The sequence below is a fragment of the Dysidea avara genome, chromosome 12 (assembly GCF_963678975.1).
Source record: "Dysidea avara chromosome 12, odDysAvar1.4, whole genome shotgun sequence".
NCBI classification, from domain to species: Eukaryota; Metazoa; Porifera; class Demospongiae; order Dictyoceratida; family Dysideidae; genus Dysidea; species Dysidea avara.
In genome coordinates, this window is record NC_089283.1 from 4,603,315 (window position 1) to 4,629,887 (window position 26,573).

At 37.7% G+C, this 26,573-nt stretch overlaps 4 protein-coding genes, 1 long non-coding RNA gene and 1 other non-coding gene across 6 annotated transcripts in view; 3 read left to right on the top strand and 3 right to left on the bottom strand.

The window, feature by feature from the left end:
- The window catches only part of LOC136240222 (uncharacterized), a 44,642-nt gene extending 44,353 nt beyond the window's left edge, over nt 1-289 (bottom strand). Inside the window, exon 1 of the mRNA XM_066031142.1 lies at nt 131-289. The gene's annotated coding sequence lies outside the window, so the exon portion shown is untranslated. The remainder of the gene's footprint in view (nt 1-130) is intronic.
- LOC136240231 (UPF0415 protein C7orf25 homolog) lies at nt 274-5,074 on the top strand. The gene is made up of 11 exons (XM_066031155.1): nt 274-570; nt 624-867; nt 1,981-2,024; nt 2,082-2,178; nt 2,226-2,397; nt 2,444-2,525; nt 2,867-2,942; nt 3,352-3,442; nt 4,142-4,235; nt 4,768-4,848; nt 4,899-5,074. Exons 1-11 carry the CDS (start codon nt 415-417, stop codon nt 4,962-4,964), a joined length of 1,203 nt encoding a protein of 400 aa, XP_065887227.1. The 5' UTR covers nt 274-414; the 3' UTR covers nt 4,965-5,074.
- On the bottom strand, nt 920-992 carry Trnak-cuu (transfer RNA lysine (anticodon CUU)). The gene has a single exon. It is a non-coding gene; the product is annotated as a tRNA-Lys (tRNA).
- Nucleotides 4,646-17,722, bottom strand: LOC136240226 (ubiquitin carboxyl-terminal hydrolase 37-like). The gene is made up of 21 exons (XM_066031149.1): nt 17,493-17,722; nt 17,257-17,431; nt 17,132-17,205; nt 16,986-17,086; nt 16,805-16,936; nt 16,365-16,574; nt 15,190-15,318; nt 13,873-13,993; nt 12,919-12,984; nt 12,790-12,860; nt 12,540-12,602; nt 12,151-12,214; nt 12,019-12,098; nt 11,664-11,764; nt 11,560-11,614; nt 10,879-11,470; nt 8,693-8,779; nt 8,588-8,636; nt 6,655-6,728; nt 6,458-6,522; nt 4,646-5,088 (listed from the first exon to the last, which is right to left on the bottom strand). The coding sequence occupies exons 1-21, from the start codon at nt 17,676-17,678 to the stop codon at nt 5,064-5,066; spliced, it is 2,520 nt and encodes an 839-aa protein (XP_065887221.1). The 5' UTR covers nt 17,679-17,722; the 3' UTR covers nt 4,646-5,063.
- Nucleotides 5,962-7,695, top strand: LOC136240240 (uncharacterized). The gene is made up of 3 exons (XR_010693752.1): nt 5,962-6,108; nt 7,031-7,124; nt 7,177-7,695. It is a non-coding gene; the product is annotated as an uncharacterized lncRNA (long non-coding RNA).
- On the top strand, nt 17,709-25,711 carry LOC136240233 (cytosolic 5'-nucleotidase 3-like). Its single transcript, XM_066031158.1, has 12 exons — nt 17,709-17,905; nt 17,961-18,068; nt 18,122-18,191; nt 18,498-18,544; nt 20,482-20,525; nt 20,583-20,624; nt 23,177-23,266; nt 23,315-23,391; nt 23,451-23,533; nt 23,591-23,683; nt 23,737-23,844; nt 25,499-25,711. Exons 1-12 carry the CDS (start codon nt 17,900-17,902, stop codon nt 25,622-25,624), a joined length of 894 nt encoding a protein of 297 aa, XP_065887230.1. The 5' UTR covers nt 17,709-17,899; the 3' UTR covers nt 25,625-25,711.
- Nucleotides 25,712-26,573: the final 862 nt, after the last annotated feature.

Here is a 26,573-nt window from a genome sequence, read left to right on the forward strand (position 1 = left end):
GCTTTCCATCTTATGCTAATAACACACTGGTGTATATACTAAATACTGCATAGCAATAGATATCACGTTAACGCATCATATACCAGTCACAACAGGATTGCAAAGTGACATGACAAATCTATACGCTCACCTTATTCCTTGCTGGTGCGCTCGAATGAAGCAACATCTTCAACTGATCGTATTCTACTCGGCTAGTGGTACTTAACGTGTTAAGGAGTTGTCTAATAAGAGATACAGAGCGAACGTGATAGATCTCACAACAACAGATTACTGAATAGTAAGCGATTCTCCGTTACTTCAAATAACGCCCACTTTGAAATGATTAATGGATACCATTTAATTAAGAACAGTAAAATTCCCCGATGCTATATCGGGGGTTGAAGTGTTTAATACGGCTACTGCAGGAGTCTTTGAATGGCTGAGAAACCTAAAGTTTCGCCACGTGACGCGATTAGAAACAGAATTGGTGTGGCTACTAAATTGCTTCGAGGTTGCGTGCACAATGGCCACGTTAAGGGTATCCAGAGGTTATCCAGAAAGTTGAGAGCAGAAGTAGAATTCCTAGAGTCGGTAAGAAAAGCTTGAATATTAAACTATCCTAAATTTTAGGCACTGTGTCTTAGCTTTTGGAAGATGTGGCTAACATTAAGGATCAGCACCTAGCCAGCACAAATCTACAGTACCTAGAAGCCATACAATTCATCTTTGACTGTACTCAAAATGTAACGGCTGTACTGCAAACTTTTGTATACCTACTACCATCTGGTGAAGGGCGTACTGTTATGATTGATGTGGTAACCAGCAAGGGATCTCATTGGGTGAAAGTTATCACAAGAAAGAGAACTGCTATTCACAGAAAATGGTTAGGTGAGTACTAAAACAAACAAAAAAAAATGTGTAGTGTGGAAAAAAAACTTGTCGCTCAACGTGGGGCTTGAACCCACGACCCTGAGATTAAGAGTCTCATGCTCTACCGACTGAGCTAGCCGGGCACACTCGGTCACCTCTACATAGCAAGGTCTTGATAGATGGTCCACCTTTTAAACAATAGTGTTGAGTTGATTGTGAATTGTACATGTACACGGTGTCTAGTTCACATTGTACAGCTACCATCTCAGTTAGTTTTATTGCTAATTAACATGCCCACAAGTAAAGGTAACTAAATTTTTGGAAGAGGCATGGGCCTATATAATACATCCAAGTCCTACATGTACACGAAATGTTGCAGTTTGCATGGTCGATGAGATTAATCTTGGGGCAGTAACTGTCTGAAAAACTTTCATCTTATCAGGTGAAGTGAAATGGTTACAGCAGTTGCTTTATTGACATTTACTGCGACTTTTTGATTCTAGATACATCGGTTTGTGGTCTCCAGAGCTCCCACTGATATCAAAGATGTGAACATGTGTTCTGTACTGTACTTGACAAGCATGTTTTCATGTTATAGATACAGTACAGACACCTTGATATTGTCCATGGTCCCATTTGTATTAGTATACACATATATACCAGTATTTAGTCCAGACACCCCATGATAAGGACATTTCCAAAGTATAGGGCTTCCAGCATAGAGCCAATTCAACAAAAATGGAAAGATTTGCTTTAGAACTATTCACCCAATTAATTGATGATTATTCATTATTCCTTACCCATCATCAATTAATCACATGATTAATTGGTGCAGCCCTAACTAATTATTGCAGTACATTATCTTAGCATGATAATAATAAGAGTTAATAATAGTTAGTAATGATGAAGGTTTGTTTTCTTGAAAATTTAAAGAGATCTTGACATTTTAGTGTTGCATAATTGAGCAAGTTTGTGCCACGAATCTTGTACTTATTGGCTTCTTACAGATTAGGTATAGTGGACCAGAAATTTGGAGTACATGTGTTTTACTGCATGTGGTGTGTGTGTCTGTGTGTATGTGTGTGTGTTAGCTACAATTATCAAGGTGTGTACATTACCCACACATTACAGGTGAAGGTCAGTATGAGGACAAGTGTATCACTGAGACTGCTGAGGTAGGTACATGGGTAATCCTCTGCCACCTAAATCACATCATCATCTTGTACCATCAGGATTTCATAAGAGCAAGTGGCCACAATCCTCACCAAGGAAACAACCATCCTAAAATTGTGTTTGTTTTCTTCGATGGAGTCACAAAGGATGTTGCAGGTAGTTAGGTGGGTGGGGCTGCTTACTGTTATCATGGATCCCTATAGTTGCTCTGCAGAAAGTAGGTGTGGCTGTGGTAGGGCAGCAATTTGATGCAGACAATCTGGATCAAACTGACACACCCCTTGAAATAGTGCAAGTGCTGAGGGGAATCCCCACTGCTACTGATCAGATGAGACAAGCAGTGCAACAAGTTCTCCATGTAGCCATACCCACTAGGTAACTATAATATAGTAACAACATGTGAAATGTATACTATATTTAGCAACATGATCTACCTGGATATTTCATCAATGATAGCATGGGTGTCTGGACTGACTCATGGTGGGGAAAGATTTCGCTATCAGGTAAATGCAGTAAGAATTCAGACTTTGAAGCTCCTTCAGAAATACAAATGATCTTTCCTGTGTTTTAGCAACATTTTATCCTGGTCAGTAAAGGGAGACAAGCCCCTATCACAGTTTGTCACCACCATTCATGTAATGAGTTATGGCACTGTTAGGACTATATAGAGACTCGGCATTATTTGTACCCAGTTCACTGCATGGCTATATTGTGAGACAATACGGTACAGTGTTTGGGTCAAGAGTGTTCCTGATCAACTAGAGAGGTGCTCCATCCCAATGTAGGAAAATTTATAACTAAATAATGTTTGTTATATTTTACCTGGTGTCAATACATCACCTAGGATGACATCATAGAGGAACAGGCTGAACTACAGAGGAAACAGCCACTGTGGCCAGTGTTCCAGGAGGTTAGTAAAGGTAAGAATGATGTGTAGCATTGGGGGACCTGTGTAATGTGCACACCTTGATGATCAGGACTCGTTGTCTGGACCCATTTGTATTAGTGCACACACATCTTAGACCCCTAAAATCAGGACACCTCATTGTAGAATAGCAAAACTGAACGTGGTGTCCAATGTAGATGCTGATATTAGAAATGATTTAAGTATAGATAGTGTAGAGCTTCCTTCTTTGCTAGCAGTATCACATAAGGAAATAGAGTGTTAAAAAAGCTCCATTACTGTACATACAGTATGAAATGTTTGGACCGGCCAAGTACATTAGAACACTTATCCTGAGGTGTTGAACTGTTTTTAAATAGATATTTGACAAATTATGTGATTGAACTTCCTTTTGGACGAATTGTTTGTATAATGTTGTATTACAGGAATGAAGTTGTGTGCTTGTAGTACAGCTGTGACCGCCTTCAAGAAAATTATTTCTGTGGTGGGTGGGGCTGGGGAACAGCAAAGAGCAGAGTGAGCACAGTACTATAATAGTATAGTGGTGGGCTTTATGTGTGAGGTCAACATTACTATAAATTGAAGCAGCACGTACATGTCAAAATTTCTGCTATGCAGAAATCTGAAATTATTTTCCAACATTGTGTCCAAATTTAAAGCAAATTATTTTATGAACCAGTAATCGGGATACTGTCACTTACTCTAATACAGCAGTCAAGTAGTCTATACACTCTAATAAAACAGTCAACTCTCAAACATAATCTTAAAAGGTTAGGGCATGACCAAATTAATGTCAAAAAGGTGTTAAGCTCAGCATTTGATTGTACAGTAGATCATCTCGTTTGTTATCCCACCCATGTTCTAACTTTGTAGTTGAAATGTTCACAATACAATTACCACCATTATTGGTGACTAGACTAATTGAGCAGGTGTAATAAGCATTCATTAAGAAAAATTATACAGTGTTTGATTTGAATGTTATGCCCTACTTTGAAAATATAATTTTGTAGGCTTAGTCCTTATAGATTTGAGTTTCCAACATTATTTTATTGTAATTTCTTGGAAATTGTAAATACTATACTGAGAGTAAATGGACGACTCTTTTTAGTATCACAGATTTTTGACAAATTGAAGCTGCCGAGGCTCTTGTTTCCTCACACATAATACCTGCTGCCATCATTTTTAGAATACTCAATCATAGTGTGCTTCTAATAGAGAACTACTAGCTCAGGTGACTATATTATCTGATAAACCGTCAAGCAGGTTTGTCCAGTTACCGACTACATCACGAATCAAGTGCAGAGCCAAGGTAGGGTCGATCCACAGCTTACACACACTAATATTTAGTGTTCTATTGTATAAACTTTTAATTTGATGTTTCTTGGCACTTGCAATTGGGGGAATTTGATTTTGAATTATGCTTCCTATAATGTTTGGAGTACAGATTCCAAAACTCCATAACTCTGAAGGTCAATTAACTTAAAACAAATCTGTTAGCGCTTTTAAAATTGTGTACTAGAAATTTTTGTTCAAGATACTGTAATTTACTAATTTTGATCTGTGCAATAGGTCTATAGCCACCAAACAGTATTCCACAAATAGAAGTGCAAATATTTCATGTTATTTATTTTTGTTGGTTGAGGTGACCACAAAATATTCCCCAATATTTATAATTGCTCTAACAGAACAATCACTTCCAGTGTTTGGTTGTTCCTTGTCCACCATTATTTATGGAAGAGCTGAAGCATACAAATTATTTCAAGATGGACTTATAATTGAGAGATGCATTGGTAGAAGGGCTAAACAATGTAGATTATGATTTTTGTGGTTTTCAATTTCAGATCATATTTGGCACTGCGGACATGCTCAATATTCCAATACTAACAGCTAACGAGGGTTTTGTGAGGTCTGTAAATCAACAGGTATGTATGTATTCTATTTATTTAACACAATATATCCCATCTCCCTCCAGGGCATCACATTTGATGCCACATTACATCATCCTTGTGCCCTGAGCGAAAAGAAATTGGCTTCCTAATTGTATATACATGGTGATAATTCAATGAAATACAGAGAAATTGTTGAATTATAAACATGCCACCACATTTATAAATAAAATTTATGAAGATGATAGTTTTTATTTGTTAAGTTGTAGTACTGATCTGAATGGGAGAAAAGAGTATGTGGAATAAAATATGACACACACGCGATAATATTATACAGCTATAGAGAAACTTGAGGGATGAGTAGCATTTTTTGATATTTCATGGCTGTTACTAAACTCTATCATATACTGTAAACATTTAAGCACCATCCCTCTAAAATCTCTAGCCATGTGGTAAAAACAGACTACAGCACAACACACACACACAACACAACGATTACAGGTTAGTCTTGATGTCTTTCCTTTGCATAAGGCGACTAGCACAAACATGAGGAAGAGCTAAAGGAATCTGTACCCACAATACCTCAAACCAATGTAGTAATCTGACCTAGTAGAGGTCATGGAATATGGTCCAGATTCCTCACAGCATGGGACACTTAACACTGACATGCACACACATTTTACAAGCTCAGCTCTTTAGCAACTAGATCAACACATTATAATTCAAAAATGCTCCATTCAGTCTATACAGGTGGAATTGTTTAGCCAATATAACAGAAAAGTTAAGACACATCGAACACGTTTGAGTTCTTATTCAATTAGCACAATAATTTTACTTCAGACACACTACAGTGGAACTTCTCTAAATGGATGCTGACTCATATTCACTACAATATAGAGACTTACCCTACTTTGGGTATAAAAATATGTGACCAAATCTGCAAGAATCCCATGTGTTAGCCTAATTTTAAACAATTTACGAAATCAAAAAATTCTTGTTTCACAGTGAAGGAAGGTGGTAACGGCAAAAACCTTGGTAGCATCATGATCCCCAAAGCAAGAGGAGTTGGGAAATCTCTGTTTCGTGCCAGTACTCCAAAGAAAACGGAAGGTATGAGCGTTAGCCTGCATTGCATTGAACAAGTAGTTCACTATCGTTTTTTCTCATGTTTTCGCCTTCGCCCTGGTCATAAGAACAGCTTGGAAGACAAAACCTATGTTACCTACCCAACAATGGATTTTCCTGTTCATGGGGAACCCGATGGCGTAAGTTGTATCTTGGTGGAGGACTGCACTTGTAAGTTATGACTGTTTAATTATTCTCTTGTAGTTTATTTTCTGTATTGTCACTGTACAAATTGATTTTTCTGTTGTTGCCACTTTGTAGCACTGTATCTTCAAGAGCTGAAACCCTTGGCTGATCATTCCTTTGGCTATCTAGACAAAGACAATATAATTCAAAAATGCACAGGTCCTTGCAGATCCAGTCGCATTATACTGTAGCCAGTTTAGTTCGTTGGGTCAAAAAACTTTGTCTCTATGAAGTAACTGTGCTCTTTAATTTAAAGAAGGGGTTCACTGTATTAATTCACTTGTGAAAGCTTTTCACCACTATAATACAGAACACTATACACAATGACACTCACTTGTTAACATAGAAGAATATATATCCACTAGTTTGACGTCTTTGTCTAACCTCAACCTCTGACATCTGCACAGAAGATAAATACACCATTAAAAGTTGTCAGTGATTAGCTAGCTATGCAAAAAAACCACCCCTACCAAGTAAAATGGATGTGATGTGACCATGCACACAATTAACACAAGATAACAGCTCCCTTACCTTTGTGAGAATGGAGTCATTGTAACTATTCCATATACCACTACCAGGACAGTATACATCACTGATGTAGTGACCTGTAGAACAAGCAGAGTGTAGTACTTTGGTGTGAGTGAAACAATAAGAGTACAGTCAGTGAATAGAGGAGGAGGTTGGTCACACATCATATATAGTCCTATGATGGAGGTGACTAAACTGTGGAACGGACTCATAAACAGACTGGAAAAACTAACCCCTAACACGTGTTTTTTACACAGTTACCCCGGGCAAAATTCAAACATGGCGTCCAGTGTTACTATGTATATAATTGGTGACATCATTCTTACATGCAACAGGGATACACTAAATGGACTGCTACTCCATTGTCTTATATCCATAGGAAGATTGTCGAGTTGAAGGTAGAGCTTGGAATAGTCAAGTGGAATAATTTCGTGTGATTTCACATGATTAGTGACTGTAGAAAGACTGTCCTGGTAAGTCTGTACTACTATTCCTCCGTCGTGCCATTGAACTTTGTTTCCATAGCCTTGCTTCGTCGCAGCGGAAAAATGACGTACTCAAACATGTGCCTCTGCATAATATCCTAATTAGGAAGTTTTAAAGTTAATTATTATAGTACACAGTAGCCATGTTTGAATTTTGCTGTTAACAGAGTTACATTCTCCCTTGTCCATAGGATTCAATGTGCTCCTGGTCAAGTGTATTGAAGCTCAAGTCTTTTTGATTCTGGCCAGCGATTAAAGGAAGGCTTTAAAAATGTTGCTTCTAAACTAGAATTTTAAAAAGCTTTAGACTACAACAAGTTTGATACTGAAATTTGATTGGCTGAAAATGTTGTCTCGAAATCCTGTAGAACCATGCTCATGTCCAATAGAGACCATGTGATATGACACATGATAATTATGTGCTTGCTAACATTGACAACACAAGTAACAGTGTAACAGCTGTAGAGGAATTAGAGGGAGGTGTAATGGGTTTGTTGTACTATAATCAACACTACATTTCTTGTTTACAAGCAGCTGTCAAGGCACAACAACAGCAACAATGAATGTCCAGTACTTAACATCTGTAACATTGGCAACACATGTGGCATTTAAATGGGTAGCAACAGCCACGCTAGTCTCATGCTCGAGTTTCTTGGGCCCGGAAGTGCGATCCAGCCAAAATATTGGCTGGCCAATCAGAATTGAGGAGTTGCATAATCATTTAAAAACAGTGAAAAACCATTCGAAAATGGGTAGGAATAAAGTAAAACGAGTTTACTAGATACCATCTCTTCATTTATCGTATTAGTAGAGGGTAGCATTTCATTTTGGGTGAAATGTCAAGTCATGATTCATAAGGTGAGATCGGAAAAAACAACTTGACAACAAACATTTTGAATGTTGGTGAGTAACTTCTGATAAATGGCTTTAAATCATCTGCTTTTTCGTTTACTTCCAATAAATTCATGCGATTATGCAACTTGTCAATTCTGAATGCCAGCCAATATTTTGGCTGGATAGCACTTCTGGGCCCAAGAAACTCGAGCATTGTCACCAGATGGTGTTTGCACATTAGCGCGAGCCTGGCTGGGCATGAGACTACAGCCACGCTAGGGTCCACCATGTAGGGAAGTGTAGAGGGCTTGTTTCTAATAATTAGCGATATATGTTTCTCATTTACAAGCACCTGTCAACTCAGATGTTAAAAGGTACAGAGTTGTACTTTAAATAAGTTAGATGTCAAGAACCACTGGGTTCTATGGGATTTAGATAACCCTCAGGCCCTTAGTATATATCCTCACTGTGCTCAGGCGCTACAGCCCAGGATCTTCGAGTTTTCTTCTAAATCCTGCACAACCCTGGTTCTTGACATCTAACCATTATTTAGAATATTTCAGAGTACAACCTTTTGTAGTGCAGGGAGTAAATTTACTAAATTGTATATAACTCACCAGCATTGGTACCTCCCATATGACTGACTATACTAGCCAACTGGTAAGCCTAAAGAGATGGCAAGGATCATGTGATACACCTGTTACATCACATGGCATCATCACCTGTGATGTAATAGTACTATTGTTATCCACTATCTGTATTGGCTTCATCCTCTGAGGGGTGATTGAAAGGTTGGAACAGTATCTCTCCTACAACAGGAAAAAATGATAAAAAGTATGGCACAGTGCATATGGTCCTACATACAAAGCAGGCACTTCTTAAAATTTAAGACAGCCTTGATAAAACTAGTATTTTTTTAAATTATTAATTTAAAAATGAAGTAGGGATCTATGCAATAAAAAGTAGTGAAACAAGAGATGAATGATGGTATTACAACATAGCTAAGTGGGAAAGTCCCTACTTTGGCATTGAGCAAAAACTAATGTGGCAAAGTAGGGACTTTCCCACTGAGCTATGCAGTAATCATTCATCTCTTGTTTCACTACTTTTTATTGCAAAGATCCTTACTTCAGCTTTAAATTAACAAGTTTAAAAAATACTAGCTTGTTTAGTTTTTTGTTGTAGCACAGCTAGCTACAATGTAACTTATGACTTTTAATAGAATATCATACATGATTGTTGTATTAGAGTGACTGTTGTATTAGAGTATATCTCGAGTCAGCCAAGAGGTGTGCAGCTAGTTAGCTAGACCAATGAGGGGTGAGGTCATCTTGTTTACTGTTAAGTAAACAGCTAGGTTAGTTAAAAGGTATGGTCTCGATACTCTATTGCTATTAGTCCACCTAGATCTTTAATTGATAGGTATGGTCGCCAACCTATCTCGAATGGGATCCCAATCGTGAACTTGCAGATATCTAGCTAGCATATCTCTTATAGTAGCACCAGGACTGAAGCGCTCCTGAAATCCAGCTCTGAAATAATTCTGTGGCGTCTACACTATGTTGCTGAAAGAAAGTGTTGATACAGAGAATCAATGTCTCAATTTGGTTTCGTTGGATGAAGAAGGAAACAAGCAGCCTGATTTAAGAGGAAAGAATAGACAAGGCGCAGAGGGCCTACAGTTGTCGGAACCCCCCAAAAAAACACATCCCACTGGTCAGTTTGTTATTTTGGCATAAAATGGTGGCTGTGCTCTGCTTCGTTTGGTCTCTAGCCTTGCGACTATGGTCAGTGAGGGCAGACAGTCAGACTAAATTTGAGTCTTGGCAATTAAAAAAAATAAAAATCCAGCCATCTATGTTTTGTTGCACCGATAATCAGATCGGCTATTGGTTATATCGGCTTTGTTTTTGCATATTGATATCAGATCGATAACATGCATAAAAAAGCAGCAGATACAGATATACATAAACATCTATTTATGGGTATTCATGCTCTAGTAATATCCTGGCAGCGCATGATTATGTAGTGTTGGCTGTTGATTACAGTCCCACTCTGTCACTTACTACATTTAGAGAGCGAAAATGTCCATGCTACCATATCAGATCATCTTTGTTTATCGGCTTAATAATATTATTTTATATTGGATATTGGCTAAGTCATATCGGTGCACCTCTAATATTTAATGCTGTTTTATGTATTATATGGACTAGTACTAATCCATAAAGGTGATTTTCGTGGCATAAAATGTTCCTAGGATGATTTTAAAGGTTGAATTTTGGGCAATTCACGAAATTTCCACCACAATCCCGGTACTACTGTACCGTTTGATATGGAAGGAAAAAAGTAAAAATAACTTACAACCAATGTGGGGCTTGAAACTATGACCTTGAGGTTAAGAGTCTTATGCTCTACCAACTGAACTAGCCGGGCACACACTGACAAAATCTTAGTAAGGTGGTATTACACAGGACATGGGTGCAAAACACACAGTGTATCTATAGGATGTCATTCACATGTCATAATTATCCCCATGATGCATTGGCATGGATGTACATATGATAAGTAAGCAATATACAGTTTGTAATTGCTTCCAATGTTTAAAAAAATCACTATTTAACAAAATATACTAAAAAGCTAGTTATGAATACTTTTTTTTCCGATTGCTTCAGTTTCTAAAACTATGAAGAACCTTGGGATAGGTTCCTAACCTATACTCATGAACTCTTGGCCAAACTACTAAAGAAGTGCAATATGTCATTGCAGATATCATGTTGACAATGTGCCACATACATGATGCCAAACTTGACCAAACAATAAACATGCTATCAGTCATCCATTATTGATCATGCCCTATATTGATCAAGCCCCACCCACTAATCACACCATTGATCACAGCCCCACTCACCTTGTGCTGTAGAGGATCTTCTTTAGTGAGGTCAATGTTGCTACTGAAATATCCTGAGTCTGTGGTGACATTGTTATCACACAATAGTGAAGGGCTTGCAGTGGGAGATGGGGTATGCCTGCTGACACTATTACTGTTGTTCTTCTGCTCATACTCCAACCTGCTCTCTTCCAACACTCTAGCCATCTCAGGATCATCTTCATCATCACTTTCCACTTGCACAGGTTTACCACCATCCAACATAGCAAGGTCCTTACTGGCACTTAATGCCCACCTCATTTGCTCTTCTTCAGAGGGAATATCATTATCAACATGATTGTCGCTTGACAAAATGTTAGCTAGATTCCGTGGTTCCATTTTGTGACCAGCAACAGGAGTCTTGCGTTTGTAGAATTTAAACAACGAGGAAGATGGAGTGGTTGGAGTTTTTGAACGACCATCATTCTTGCTGGTGCTCCTAAAGCTGTCAAGTAGCAGGGGATGACGTGATGGCTTGTTAGTAATACTGCGTAGTGGGGTGGTGGGTAATTTATTATTAACAGTAGCAGGTAATGATGAATCTGTACAAATATCAGTAACTGTAGCACTAGATCTGCAATACACAAACAATACAGTATTTGACCTGATTTTAAACATGAAATAGATTTAAAACACACACTCACTGCACAGCATGTAACTTACTGAGGTTTAGCTAGCAATGGTGGACACTGCACTATTTCATCTGCACATAAGGAACCTATAGGAATCATAAGTACACTTACATCATTAGTGAAATTTCTTCCTACCTATATTTAGATACTTGGGTATACGAATATGACTACTCCTCTTGTAGTAGCTAAGGTGAGTGTTACTGAGTCGATAACGTTTCACATGAATAATTAAAACACTGTGAAAAAAAGATACGTCAATGTTGTATAAACAGTAGAGCCTGTACAATATGGACACTTGGGACCAACCACCAGTGTCCTGATTATCAAGGTGTCCTGATTATCAAGGTGTCCTGATTATCAAGGTGTCCTGATTATCAAGGTGTCCTGATTTTCCAGGTCAGTTTACGTACTAAGGGATAGTTTGGGACCTTTACCAAATGCCTGGATTATGTAGGTGTCCACATTAGCAGTAAGTACACTACTAAGTTACCGTGGCAACTGTAAAAAACAATGTGTCAACTTTGCTGTTTTGTTCTTACAACTGCTACAAACATACTGCACCTCCTCATCCTGTTAACAGAGGCAATCAGATTACAATAAAACCATTACAAGGTTAACTGACGTTAAAAAAATTATCAAGCAGTCCTTGTAGTGTAAGGTGATCCCCAGGAGCATTGCTTTGCTGCCTATAGTGGTAAAGATGAAAAAAGTCCTCCTAAACAACATCTCTTGAATTCCGTAATGGTGTCTTCTCTAAGAGAATTTCTAGTTCAGTGTGTGTGTGTGAGTGTGTGTGTGTGTGTGTGTGTGTGTGTGTGTGTGTGTGTGTGTGTGTGTGTGTGTGTGTGAGTGTGTGTGTGTGTGTGTGTGTGTGTGTGTGTGTGTGTGTGTGTGTGTGTGTGTGTGTGTGTGTGTGTGTGTGTGTGTGTGTGTGTGTGTGTGTGTGTGTGTGTGTGTGTGTGTGTGTGTGTGTGTGTGTGTGTGTGTGTGTGTGTGTGTGTGTTTACTCACTGGTCTGGGATAGTGACGGAGAAAGTTTGGAACACTTCCTGCTTCTTAACATGTTCACCACAACTGTGAAATGAATAGCACAGCAAACAGAACTACACATGTACGGTGACCCATGGTAACACACAAACTAAAACATGTATACTTACTACACCACACATGCTAATGTGTACATGTACTACATGGAAGCACATACACACATGTACACATCTACACACATGTACACATCCACACGCACACACAACATACATACCTTAAACAAGTAATAGTGTGTTCCACAGTACATTCAAAGTTCTGGGATACAGGACAAGGATCCTCCACCTTCTACAGTTAACAAAACTCTCGCTAACACCTCAGCAACATCACACTACATTCCACTCACCGGTACAATAGCCAAACAATCTTCCTTTAGCTGATCGAGACACTGAGCCAGAAACTCATGAGCATCCTATAGGCCATCATAATACTATACATGTAACTGTAAACCCTCTAACCTGACACAGCTCTTACCAGTGTTGGGCAAGTTACTTTGTAAAAGTAACTAGTTACATATTACTTGCAACTGAACTATTTAGTTACAGTTACATATTACCCATAAAATAAAGTAACTATAATAATATTACATATTATATTATTTTGTGTCCACAGCCTTAAACTTTCATGTGTGAAACTACCACTTTATCACGTGACATGATTGCATTGTTGGACAATGTGCAAATCTTGGCTATAAGTAAGAAGCTGGTGAATAAGCTTCATTCATTAGGCTTCATTACTTTGTTGTGGCTAGGCGTTACTCAGAGGCTAACTAACGAGATTAGTAAATTAGTAACTTCGCTACTTGTAGTAATAATATTATGTAATATTAGATTCATTACAGTAACTATATTACTTAGGTAACGTGTTACATTTGTAAGTGAAGTAACTTGAGCTATATTACCTGTTTTTATAGCGTATTTCGTTATATTACTTTGTTACCACAAAAGTAATAATATTACGTAGCACGTTACTTATGTAACGCGTTACTCCCAACACTGGCTCTTACATACTATATATGTAACACCAACTTGTACAACTTCTACAGTTTTTAGGACCGAATAATTAAGTGTCATTCTACAGAGGTTTTTGGTAGCCAACCCTAATCATTTAATGAAGAATGAGTACTATAAAAGTGATGCATAAAAATCTATGAAAACCAAAATAGTTCTGCCCCTTATAAAAGGTTTCATTTACAGTAACAAATGGACAATTACTCAAACAATATTTGTATGCATGTCACTGCTGGGCTATTCCTTACACCCCCACCCCACACACACACACGTACTACACAATGACGTACATGCTGAGAGTAACCAGAGAAACGAGCAGCAGTGGTTGATATTGACTTCTTGATGCCCCTCAACATGATCTCTGAATAAGGAGTGTTAGCACGTTTGTCTTTCAGTAGAAGGTAAATCATGCTGTGGTGATAATGGATTGTGACAATTAATGCTGAAATGTACACAAGAGATATATGTCAGACATTTTGAGCCTCTTACATCACATGATTGTGAACAAGGCAGTCCTCATGCATATAACCATAGCTATAGTTCAGATTTACAATCCATTACACCTTGTTGCTTTTTGTGGCTCTGTACACACAAGCTGTTGGTATTTCATAAGCAACAGCTTTTGCTGTCATATCTTACAATTTAGTAACCTTGGATACACAATCCTTTCCTCCATTCATTAAAATCTCATCAGGCTTATGCATGATATACCTGACACTTAAGAGACGTGTGTACCATATACTGTATACATACAAGCCTTCAAGGTATGCATTTTTTACGAATTAACAAATTTTAGCATTGTGGATCACTCATTATTCACTCAGTCACTCATGCTATCTGTTATTTAGCATAGACCCTGCTAGTCTCAAATGTTAATTTTTGGGCGACAAATTTGTGGACAGCAATAAGTAACTGCGAAATCTATATATGTCCCTAAAAAATTTGTGACCGGATCTGTGAAAACCTGACATAATAGCGCATTTTTTGAATACCTGTTTGTTAAATATTTATAATCTACTTAGCCAAGTGTACCTTCTGGCAAAGTTTCTGCCTCATATGCCAATAACTTTTGGAGTCAAAGTAGCAACAACAGAAAAATCAATTTGTAAGCAAGTATAGGGAAAATCAATTACAGGTACCGGTTGTAACTTACGAATGGATTGATGTACTGGGCTGAAATTTCACCATCGTGTTCGCCATGGATAGGGGAATCATTTACTGGGTAAGTTTGTCCTTCTACCACCTTTCTTCACTGCATGCATACAAAGGCAAAGTTTGTGAAGAAAAATCTATCACATACGATCGCTTCAACGTGACGTAAACAAATGCTCATAACTTGCGTATCCTTGGGTCTACTGCAATGAAACAAAAGATTTTCCAACTCCTTTGAGTGGACGAATAATTAAGATGATATCCCAGTTAATCCCTTCTTCACTAATAAGAAAGAGGCGCCCAAAAAATTTATGAAATCTTTTCAAATAATACGCAAACATTTTACCCATTGCTTTCAATGCTTTATACTGGAAATTTAGGCTTGTATTGTTATTGTGCCGGGTTATCACAGATCCGGTCACATATACAGTATTAGATATTAGACATATACTTACATGAATAGACACTTATGTGGCAGTTGTTTGATGTTCTTGTAGTGTAGCAGATCATCAGCAAAACTGCCTAGCCCCAGCAATGACTGGAGTATAGCATTCATGTAACAGGTGTTACCCAGGTTAGCAAACCTGTTGGGAAGGAAACATAAGGATATATTGCACACATACGCTGTCCCTACATTATAGGTATTACAAAACACAAACACCCAATCCCTTCATAATATTTGGAGGGTGGGGCTTGCTGCAACAATTGATGTAGCCGCAAATGTTTGCTCCATAACTGTACGTGCTACACTCCTACTACCAGCCCGCTCATCAGAAAAGCAGTTACTGTAAGGGAGTCCCATGGTCCAACCAGCTACACTAAAGCTGGCCAGTGTACCATACTCCCAACTGTGAGTGATAATTGTGTAACATGGAGACATTGCAAAGTGTACTGATTGTCCAGGTCAGTTTATGTACTAAAACTTTACTACACTACACGCACAATTAACCTTTTAACCACCACAACCACTGCACAACAGATTGATCAAACTAGTTTGAAGGTTGCACATTAGATTGGCCGAAATGGTAGTACTGCGAAATGTGTGTGTGTGTGTGTGTGTGTGTGTGTGTGTGTGTGTGTGTGTGTGTGTGGGGGGGGAGGGGTATACAAGTGAAGTTTGTAGGTAATCAACATGCACTTGATTGAACATCAATGCATATTAGGAGAAATTCCATAGCAGAATCACCTTCTATTTTCAGAAGAAGTATTTACCATTGCGGTACTTTGTATGCTAGAGTAGGCCTAATGAGTGGTGGCAGATTGGAGTTTTCTTGGATAAATTCTTAGCCACCTAGTTAGATGACTGTACTATTCCATTTTGTTGCATAAATTCTACTGAGTAAATTTAGGCGAAGTTGGGGATAACGATCAAGTTAAAAAATTACAACTGCTTCAGCTCTAAACATAGGAAAGAATGAGGAAGCACCGCCTGTCCACCCGTCAAGGTACAGAGGTAGTTGCCCTTTTGTTTCCCACCTCTCATTCCATTTCACTTACCCCTCACTCACAGTGTGTTTTGTCAAAACCTAACACCATCACAAACATCAAACATGCAGTAGTCCAACTACTGTGGAACAGACACAATCTACGCATACTCAACAACATAGTCATGCATTATTACACATCTCACCCTTTCAGTTCAAAGGATGGTTGGGGATTATCAACTATCAAACTGGAACTGTGCTTGAGGTTGTTTCCTTCCTTCATTGATTTCAACTTGGAATAGGTCATGGGTGGCGAGTTGCACACCCTCTTTGCTGGAGGGTCATGTTGGTTCCTCTCCAACAGAGGAGTAGACCTCTTGAATGGCAACACAGGAGGACACTTGCTGTTATATGGCCTATAGTTACAGTTATTGAATGCATAAATTTCATGAAGTCTACTGGATGTGTGTACTAGCTATAAGCAGACAAAAGGAAGAATTAGGATTTAATTTTTAAAATCAGAAAATTGTTCTGATGGCATGTTTGTATCACTGCTAATGCCACACTACAGGTTACTAGATGCCATGCTTAAAACTCTGTAGTAGCTGCTGCAATTCTGAAAATATATACCACTAGTAACACTTACCTGATTAGAGGTGACTCTGATGCAAAGCTGTAACTAGGACGGCTGTCATCAACATAAAAATTTGAATTCTTAGTTTCTGATTTGTCTTTGCTGGCTGCTAGCATCCTGCTGCCATAGGAACCAGTGGACTTACTAAAGTATATAATATTCAAGTGAAAATATTATTCTATTGTAACTTTACTTAGTAAACAATTTCTTCCTTGGTGTAAGCTTTGTGAACAAGTCAAAATCATCAAGGTCGTCAGCGTCATGAGATGGTGGTGGTGGCTTCAAACTTTGTTTCTACAACACATTTACACAATGATTAACATCAAAGGTGTATCACACCTCCATTTTTTGTCGCAGCTCTGATAAAATGTTCTGGGGAATTCGGTTGCAGTACACATTATTTTGTAAGAACTCTACACAATATTAATTAAAACAGGCAAAATTTGGTGACATTATAAATTTACCATTCACTGTTAATCCATTAATAATCTTCTTCAGAAATTCAGCACATTCTGCTAAAGATGCTGTCATTGTTGCTTCAGAAATGCCCAGCTGGCGCAGTGGTCCCCTGGCAAACGTTATTGTTAATTTGCCCTTCTGCCATTCCGTGTCTTTAACAGAACGTATCGCGTTATGAAGCTGTGTGCGTGTACATAATATTATTATGGTACAATACGAGAGGCATTAAATAGATTCTCACGTGGTAGTGCTTGCTATTTATGTCTGCTTTGCCTTTCACAGCGACAATGAATTTCGCTTCTCTTCGCTTTATCCCAACAGCGAAGTCTCCATCATGCTTACGAGGTTTATTCAGGTCTGCAGAGAAGAAAATTGTCTCTATGGTACACGGAAAACTGAAGAGGGACACCAACTCGCCGTCATCCATTCGCGCCAAAACTAATCAATTTTTCCCACACGCGGAAACGTGATAAGAACAATGAAGACACGTGATCAATAATTCCCACTATCGATTTGAATTTCAGGCCACAATCCGAGGTGTCATCTCGTTTCTAGGCAGGCGAAAAGCAAGACTATTCAACTGTGAACACTTCACATTTACGACAATAACATTTAAACAAGTTGTCGATTCTTCTACAGCGGAATGATATGAACGTGAGTGCTATTATTCGCCATTTGTATCTATGCTTAGACGGTTATTCGTGTGTAGGATACGGTGAGGAACCTTTTTGAGTCTCCTCATGTGCACACGAAGAATAAATCTTCCGTTTTGGAGAGACTAGAAGCGATGTCACGCGATGGTCCCCAAAAGTTTCAGGTAATCACTCATGCAATTAGGGACACCAAATACTAACTACTTGTTGGTTGCAGGTAGTTGCAGATTTTGACATGACACTCACAAAGTATTATGTCAATGGCGGCCGAGGCTGTACTTGTCATGGTAAGTTTTATAAGGGTGAAATAACACTATACTATTGACATGACATCAGTAGTACTATGTTGCTTTCGCACCAGGACTGTGGCTACAATATCCCATTTGGTATAGTCATATAATTGGGTTACTTATTACTACATGCCGCTCCTTATACACTGTTTACTTTTGGGATTTGTTCTTCTTCATAAGCCTATAAGCATCTGTTACAAGTACATGACAGTGTTGGGTATTGTAGATGTATTCCACTGTAGTCACAAATATGCTGCTGCAAGCAAATTGTTTTATTTGTGTGTGTATTTTTTTTCCTTCCAGCCATTGCTGAAGATGCTGGAGAACTTCCTCCATCATTTACAACTGAAGTTAGTCTAGAGCTATAATATCTAGAATATTTAAAGGGAAGAGTTAAATATAAACACACTTGTCATTCAAGACTATACTTTTACAGGTGGTCTATCTAGCCATCAGATCTAATAGAAATGACCACAAGTGACACATGTGATTATGTCCAGCTTGCAAAATACATGAACATTGTTTGCATGCAAATGTTCTGGTACAATTTTAAATTACTGACATAGTGTTAGTAATGCTATTGGCTGGTAATTCAATGTTGTCTCAACACAGCATTATTGTCCACTCTAAGGAATGTTCCTTCCTTCCACTCTATGGTTGCCTGTGTAGTATGTATAGTTGAGTATGTACAAGTCATGTTACACAACACCAACTTTTGTTCCACGCCCAGAAGCATTTTACTCTTAAAACACCAGTACCATATATCATACAGTATGATAGTGCTGTATAGTAGGGACCACAAAGGAGTAGGTATGGCCCACGAAAATAACTTCACCCAAAAAGCTGCCTTGATTTTCCGACAACAGTGAGGCAGTATTGGTTAGGCAAAACTAAGTCCAAACAAGCCTTGAGATCAACCTGAAACACTTTCAACAACTTGCTACAGAATTTAAATATATATATATTTAACGAAATTTTCTGCTGACCGAGTAACTGACTGATGCCTTCAGACGAGTGTAACTTGACAATGGCTAAAGCTACAGGCTTCACTGTTTGACTTCACTTCGACCCAAGAGGTGCCTTTTGGCAAATTGCAGTATGCACAATACATTCTTCATGGACTTACCAGTGTCCTCCTTTGTGTCCCATTCATCTTGCTGACAGCGAAAAGTGTTGATTTGACGCTTCCCATCGTAACAGAACTCCATATTTTTCATAATGGCTACTTTGATTGCAGAGGTACTTTTTGAACAGTTCTTAATTTGTACTGCTATGTAACATTTTTACTGCTATGAACATAGTCGAAAATGAAGTGTAATGGATATCAATTGTTCAGACAATAATTGATATGACTGAGATGCACAACACCATTTCTTTCTTTATTCGGTATGCGTGGATTGCAGAGGTGCTTTTCGAACAGTTCTTGATTCAAAATGCTGTATAATGGGTTGAATATACATGACATAGCTGACAACAGATACTTTACTTTTCAGATGATAATTGATATAGCTGGGGCACTTTCAGATGCAGTATGTGTGGGTTCACCAGTCATAATAAATTTACAAAAAAAGTTAACAAACAAGTGCATAAAAAAATTTCACTAGAGTAGAGACCATAGCACATCAATAAAAAGTACAGAAACAAGTTGGAGTAGTCCACGATATTTAATCACAGTAAAACAATAAGAAGTGTTTTATCCCTACTGTGCATTACTGTTATGATATCTTGGAGCACAGTAGGAATATAACACTTCTTATTGTTTTACTGTGATTTAATATTGTGCACTACTCCAGCTTGTTTCAGTACTTTTTATTGATGTGCTATGGTCCCTACTCTAGTCAAAAATTCCAAAAAAAAATTGTGTGTATTTGTATATACTAGGTAATAGTGTCACACCCTTCGATGAGGACACCTGGGTAGTAGTGACTTCAGTCTTACACATTACACTCTTATACAGTCTTATATTAAGTCTTCATAATTTTTTCACACAGTTGTAGACACACATACACACAGACACGTGATTTCCCAAACTAGGAAGTCATGTGGACATGCACCAAGTTTGAAAATTGACCATGATCGAACTACATGTATCTTTTAAAAGAATACTGCAACTTTAGTGTATACACATTTAGATCCTGAAATATTTCAGGGAACCTCACTAATATGGACATGTTGATAAAGACATCAACATGTCAGGCTCTACTGTATTTCAATTTTAAGTGATACAATGTATTGTATACACATGGTATGTGTAGTATCATTGGTGTATTGTGTATTCATCCTTTAGGCACATGCTATAAGAGACACATATTATCCTATTGAGATTTCACCGTAAGTGTTTGTGTTGATGTTACTATAGTACTCAGCTGTGTGCTCCTCTTGTTGTAGAAATTATACCCATGATGAAAAAGTTCAATATATGATCGAATGGTATGTGCTATGTTTAGGTAGTATGTGTATATTGTAGCATGTATGTATGTATACATTTGTAGTGTATGTGTGTAAGTACGTTTGTAAACATGTGACGTAATGACCATGTATATGTCAAACATCTGATACAGTGAAACCCCTCTAAGATGAAACGCCATTGGATTTGTCCTTTGTACATCATACAGTACAATAGTACTGTATGGTAAGGATCACAAAGGTGTGGGCGTGGCCCATGAAAATACCTTACAACAGTGGCGGATCTAGGATTTTTAAAACGGGTTTCTAAAAGTTGGCATAGCTTAATAAGGCATCTAATGACATTTCTCCTGAAATTTTATACGCACTATAAGATTGGATTTTAGGCTACTTTTAGTTAGCAATTACAAATCCAATGCAGCTAACTATAGGGTAAAGATGGTGACTATATGGTGTAGCTTTGATTGCTCCATTAGAGTATCTCAATCTTTTTTAATGCAGTGGGAGATGTCATGTGAAGTGTTTCTGAGGGTTTAATAGCTATAAATTGGTTAAGTGCAACTGTGTGCATGCATGCTACTAAAATACAATGGTATATAGTTGTTTACTATAACAAATTGTCAGTACAACAATATTTATGAATTAAGACTACCACTGAGCTAAATTTAAAAGCCCCAGAAAACTGTCTAGATCTGCCACTGTACAATCAGCCTCACTTTTCCCTAACAACAATTAAGCAGTATTGGTTAGGTAAAACTAAGCCCAAACAAGCCCTCAGATCAACCCGAAACACTTTCAACAAGTTGCTATGATTTTTTTTAGATTATTGAATGAAATTTTCTAGTGACTGACTGACTGATGCCTTCAGACAAGCATAACTTGATAACAGCTAAGGCTAAGGGCTTTGATTTTTTTTTCACTATTCGGCGTCACTTTAACCAGACACGTACCTTTTGGCATACCACAGTACATACAATTCATCTTTGCTGACAGCAAATGGTGTCAATTTGGCGGTAGCATGTGATAGCTTCCTTTCGTAACAGAAATTGTCCGTTTAGCTACTTTGATTGCAGAGGTGCTTTTTGAACTGTTCTTGATTCATAATGCCATGGCTTGAACAAAGCTGACAACAAAGTGTTATGGATACTTCACTTTTCAAACAATAAGTGATAGCTGGGGTCGCAGCATCATTTTAATGCAGTATGTGTGGGTTCACCAGTCGTAACGTATTTATTTTACAAAAAAAAAGTTTACAAGTACGCAAAATAATTTGGAATTTTCAACTAGAGTAGGGACCATAGCATATCGATAAAAGTACTGATATCTCCCCTTCTGTCTGTCACATGACTATGGATAGTATGATGGAGTACTGTATTGTGATACTATCCCTTCTAGTATGCTAGTATTGACTGATAAGTTTTTATCTTACCATAGTTGTTTGGCTGCCCAGTAGCAGTAGAAAAATGAAATACACCATTTATACCCATATACAAGTTGATTCCACTCATTTCAGTTATGGCCTGTAGTCACATCAGGTCCAGTGAATTTTCCACTGTCCCGCCCAACAAGCATGCGTAAAGAAACTCTTCAAAGTAGCTTGTAACTGTTCCCAGTGTTACAGTTCTTTTTCTTTCATTCCTTCTTAAGTGATAGACACAATTAACAACTCAAACAACTAACAAGCTAGTCTTATTTCAAGATGAAACGTGATTATGTAACTTTTGTACAATAATCCATCAGGGATTCATTTACCCCAGTAACTGGGACCCTGAGGGTGTGAGGACTTCAAGGTAAATGCACTGCATTATTAAACCCGCAAACAAGCTGTAGCGAAGTCAAAATTTCACTCAGCACATACAGTGTAAAGTATTAGGTCAATCCACCATATGGCGGTTGTGACGGTTAGAGGGTTAATGATTGCATAGAATAATACCAAAAATTCATAATATTTATACTGAGGAGAGTATCCTACTCTCATATACCCCTGTAGAAGGGCGTATCGTGAAGTTATGACAACGCTTAGCAGGATCCACTTGGGCAGTGCAAGAAATCTTAACATTAACTATTTCACTTTAACGCGCTGTCATGTTTTCATTTGGTACTGTATAGTGACCAAATTGCACTAAATACACCATTAACAGCATCATAAACGAAAAATAATAAGAAATATCGGGATATCAAGACTTCATAATATATATATATACTGAGGAGAGTATCCTATTGTACTCTCATACACCCCTGTAGAAGGGTGTATCGTGAAGTTATGACGTAGCACTTCTGAGTTCGCCTATTCTTCTTTGTATAATTAATGATGTCATTGGTTGAACATAGTATCGATTGAATGCGTGTCTAACAACGTCGCTAGCAACCAAATTATCCCCAGCTAAGGGATAGCAATATGCTTGCTTGTTCCACTGCATTTTGAGAGTGAGCTGGAGTTATCTTGTGTAAATTAACAATTACTGAAGTGTTGTTCTACACAATCATTAATCACAGAGTAATACACTGTTTGGTTGCTAGGTAACAGACATACTAAAAACTTTTGTGGCTCATTATTTTACATGTATTTTATACAGGTGGAGTAAGGCCCATGACTTGTTAATAAAATATGACATGAGGGAACATCTGATCCCTAAGATGGTACAAAATGTTCCCATAGTCCTGAGGTATTGTTTACCAACCATGTGATAGTCATGTGATCTCATCTAACACAGGGATGGCCACCAGTGGATGTTGGATACACTACTTGCTCATAAGATTCCAACACTTGTTTTTTCTGCTGGTCTGTCAAGTAAGGTTGTGTGGCATTCATTTTGTTTATTATGGTAACCATGGTAATGTCACTAATAGACATGATAGTTGAAGTATTCAAACAGAAAGCAGCACTGCATGAAAATATTAGGGTAATCTCAAATGATATGATTTTTAAAGATGTAAGTTTTGTAATTATGTGTGAAAGGGTACTAAATTAATATTTGTTATTTATATAGGACAAATTATGTGGCTTCTCCAAGCCCCTGATCCACTCATTCAACAAAGGCTGTGTAGCAGAACATCATCAGTCTGTGTTTGATGAAGTCAAGGTAGCTATACTCTTATTGTTTCACACATCTCTTATTACAGTCATGTTATACAGGGTAGGACTAACCTCTTGTTGCTAGGTGACTCTACAGGAGATCCCCACATGGTGAAAGGATTTCCTGATACTCATACTTGTATCAAAATTGGCTTCCTCAACTATAGAGTAAGTCACTGTACTGTGATCACTTCTGATAAATTTGCTTGATATTAGGAGAGTACTGAACGTTTTTAAAACAAATATGGTTGTCAATGGTCACTGGTTATGTCTTTTCAGGTGTTCCTCGAAAATCCATTTTAGGTCGACCCCTTTTGTTATTTTATATGATCTTACCTTTTAATAAGTTGCCATCTTCATCACAGTGCTGCATAAATTTTTCAATGACCTTCAACTCTGTCATAAAATTATTTTAGCAACTTACCAGATCTCATTTTCTCACTGTTTGTTGTAAACAGGCCTTACTGAAATCTTATAGATATTCTTTTTGTGTGTTCTATGATGTGTTGTTTAGCCTCTAACCTTGCGATTGTGGTTAGGCAGGTTGGTGAGCTGGCCCGCAATGTGTGTGTGTTATTTGTTCAGTAGTACCGTTTAAGTAGGGATCACCCCAAAAATTTTACATGCTGCCAAAAATTCTTCCTTTGAAAATCATCCTACACTACCTTTACGGAAGAGTACTAGTCCATATAATATAACAAAACACGTACAGGTGACCAGATATAGAATATATATTTTTTAAATTTCCGAAACTTGAATTTTAGTCTCACTGCCTGATCACAGCTGCAAGACTATAGGCCAAACAAAGCAACACAGGGCCACCATTTTACACCACAATACAGTGGGATGTGCCTTTTGTGGTTCTGACGAGCGTAGGTCCTCTGCGTCTTGTCTTTTCTTTTATCTTCAATCAGGCTGCTTGTCTTCTTCATTAACGAAACCATATTGAGGCTTTAATTTTCTGTATCAACAGTTTCTTTCAGCAGCATAATAGACACCACAGAATTATTTCAAAGCTGGATTTCAGAAGCACTTTAGTGCTGGTACTACTATAAGAGATATACTTTGCAACAGTTCGCGGCAAGATTTACGATTGGGATCCTGTTCGTGACCACACCCATCAAATAAAGAAGGTTGACTATAGTGATAGAGTACAGAAACCATACTTCTTAACAATCTAGCTATTTACTCTACAATAAACAAGATGCTTATTGGTTTAGCTACCACTTGTCTGACTTGAGACACTCTTAATACAACAGTCACACTTGTATGATATTCTAATAGAACAGTCACAAGTTGCACTGTAGCTAGCTGTGCTACAACAAAAAAACTAGTATATTTTTAAAGTTAAATTTGAAATGAAGTGGGGATCTATGCAGTACAAAGTAGTGAAACAAGAGATGAATGATGGTATTACAGCATAACTCGGTGGGAAAATCCCTACTTTGGCACATTAGCTATAACAATTATTTTATTGAATGCCAAAGTAGGGACTTCCCAATGAGCTATGTTGCAATACCATCATTCATCTCTTGTTTCCCTACTTTGTATCGCATAGATCCCTACTTCATTAAAAGGAGAGAAAAAAAACATTTACTATTCATTTTTCTGTAAAAGGTTTTATTGTTTTTGGTGCTATATCTGGCCTTAGTAACACTAAGAATCTTTTTTTTTTGTCACAAAGATGTTTCTATAGTGGTTTATATGGGTAGTATTTTGGGAGGTCTGCATTCATTACTTTGGGGGATCAGTACACAGTACTACCATACTGTATGATGAGATTGATGATGTGTGTAGCAACTCTTTGTTTCTAAATTTCTAGGAAGAAGAGTTAATGGAGTGTTATCTAGACCTCTATGATATTGTCCTCACTGGAGATGGCTCCCTGTATCCTGCAAATGTGTTATTAGCTACTGTGCTAGGAACTACAGCCCCACCCACTTTATAAACGTCAATTTATTTATTATATTATGTGTTATTTATAATGTGTAACCAAATATAGTATGAAATCTGAAATAAGATTGAATTCAAGTTCTATTTGTATCTCATTAGTAGTCATTATCGTGACTTTGAGGATGTGGGTTGTAGTGAGCTAAGTTACTACAACTATTCTAAATCACATTTTACCACCTATGAAAGAGGAAAACCTCTATATTACACCAAATATGAGACCTATATATCCCAAAGTGTTGAGGTTCCATTACTGATTACTTGATTGATGGTTGTTCAGTTAGTGATAGTCACTTCTCTCATGAAATTACCAATTTCTATGCTGACCTCCAAGATGGCTACTGAAAACCTGTGTAAGAAACTTAACACTTTGTCAGTTGCAATGAAATTTATCTGATAAGTACACCAGCCTATTATGTTGTAACAGGTGCCCAAACGTAATGCTGGGAGTGTGTTAGAGCTGTGAAACTGGACAGAATATCATAACCAGTTACTGGGCAAATCATAACTGTCGGTTAACTGAACTTTATGAAGTTTTCTTTAATTTTTATGGTGTACTTAATATTTAAGCTACGTGCACCTTAAAATTTGTAGTTGATTATACTTGTAGTGGCCAAAGTAATAGGCAACAAGTCATAACATAGTTGATTGAATCCTACAAGCGTGACATCAATGTTGAAGAATGAAGAGTACCCAAACCATATATTTTTGAGTGAAAATATTGTGGATCAGTCATGAGAAAAATAACCTATAACTGAATTTATAAAAATAATTGGTGGATTAACTCTAGAGTGTATTTTACTAGTGAAGATACAGGAAAATACATCAGTGATTACTCAATGTCACAGGAAAAGGTCAACATGTTCTGATAGAACAGTCAATTTCTCTAATAGAGTATGTGGTCCATTCAGTAGGCCTGTGTCAGCATAATGAAAAGCATGGAGTGC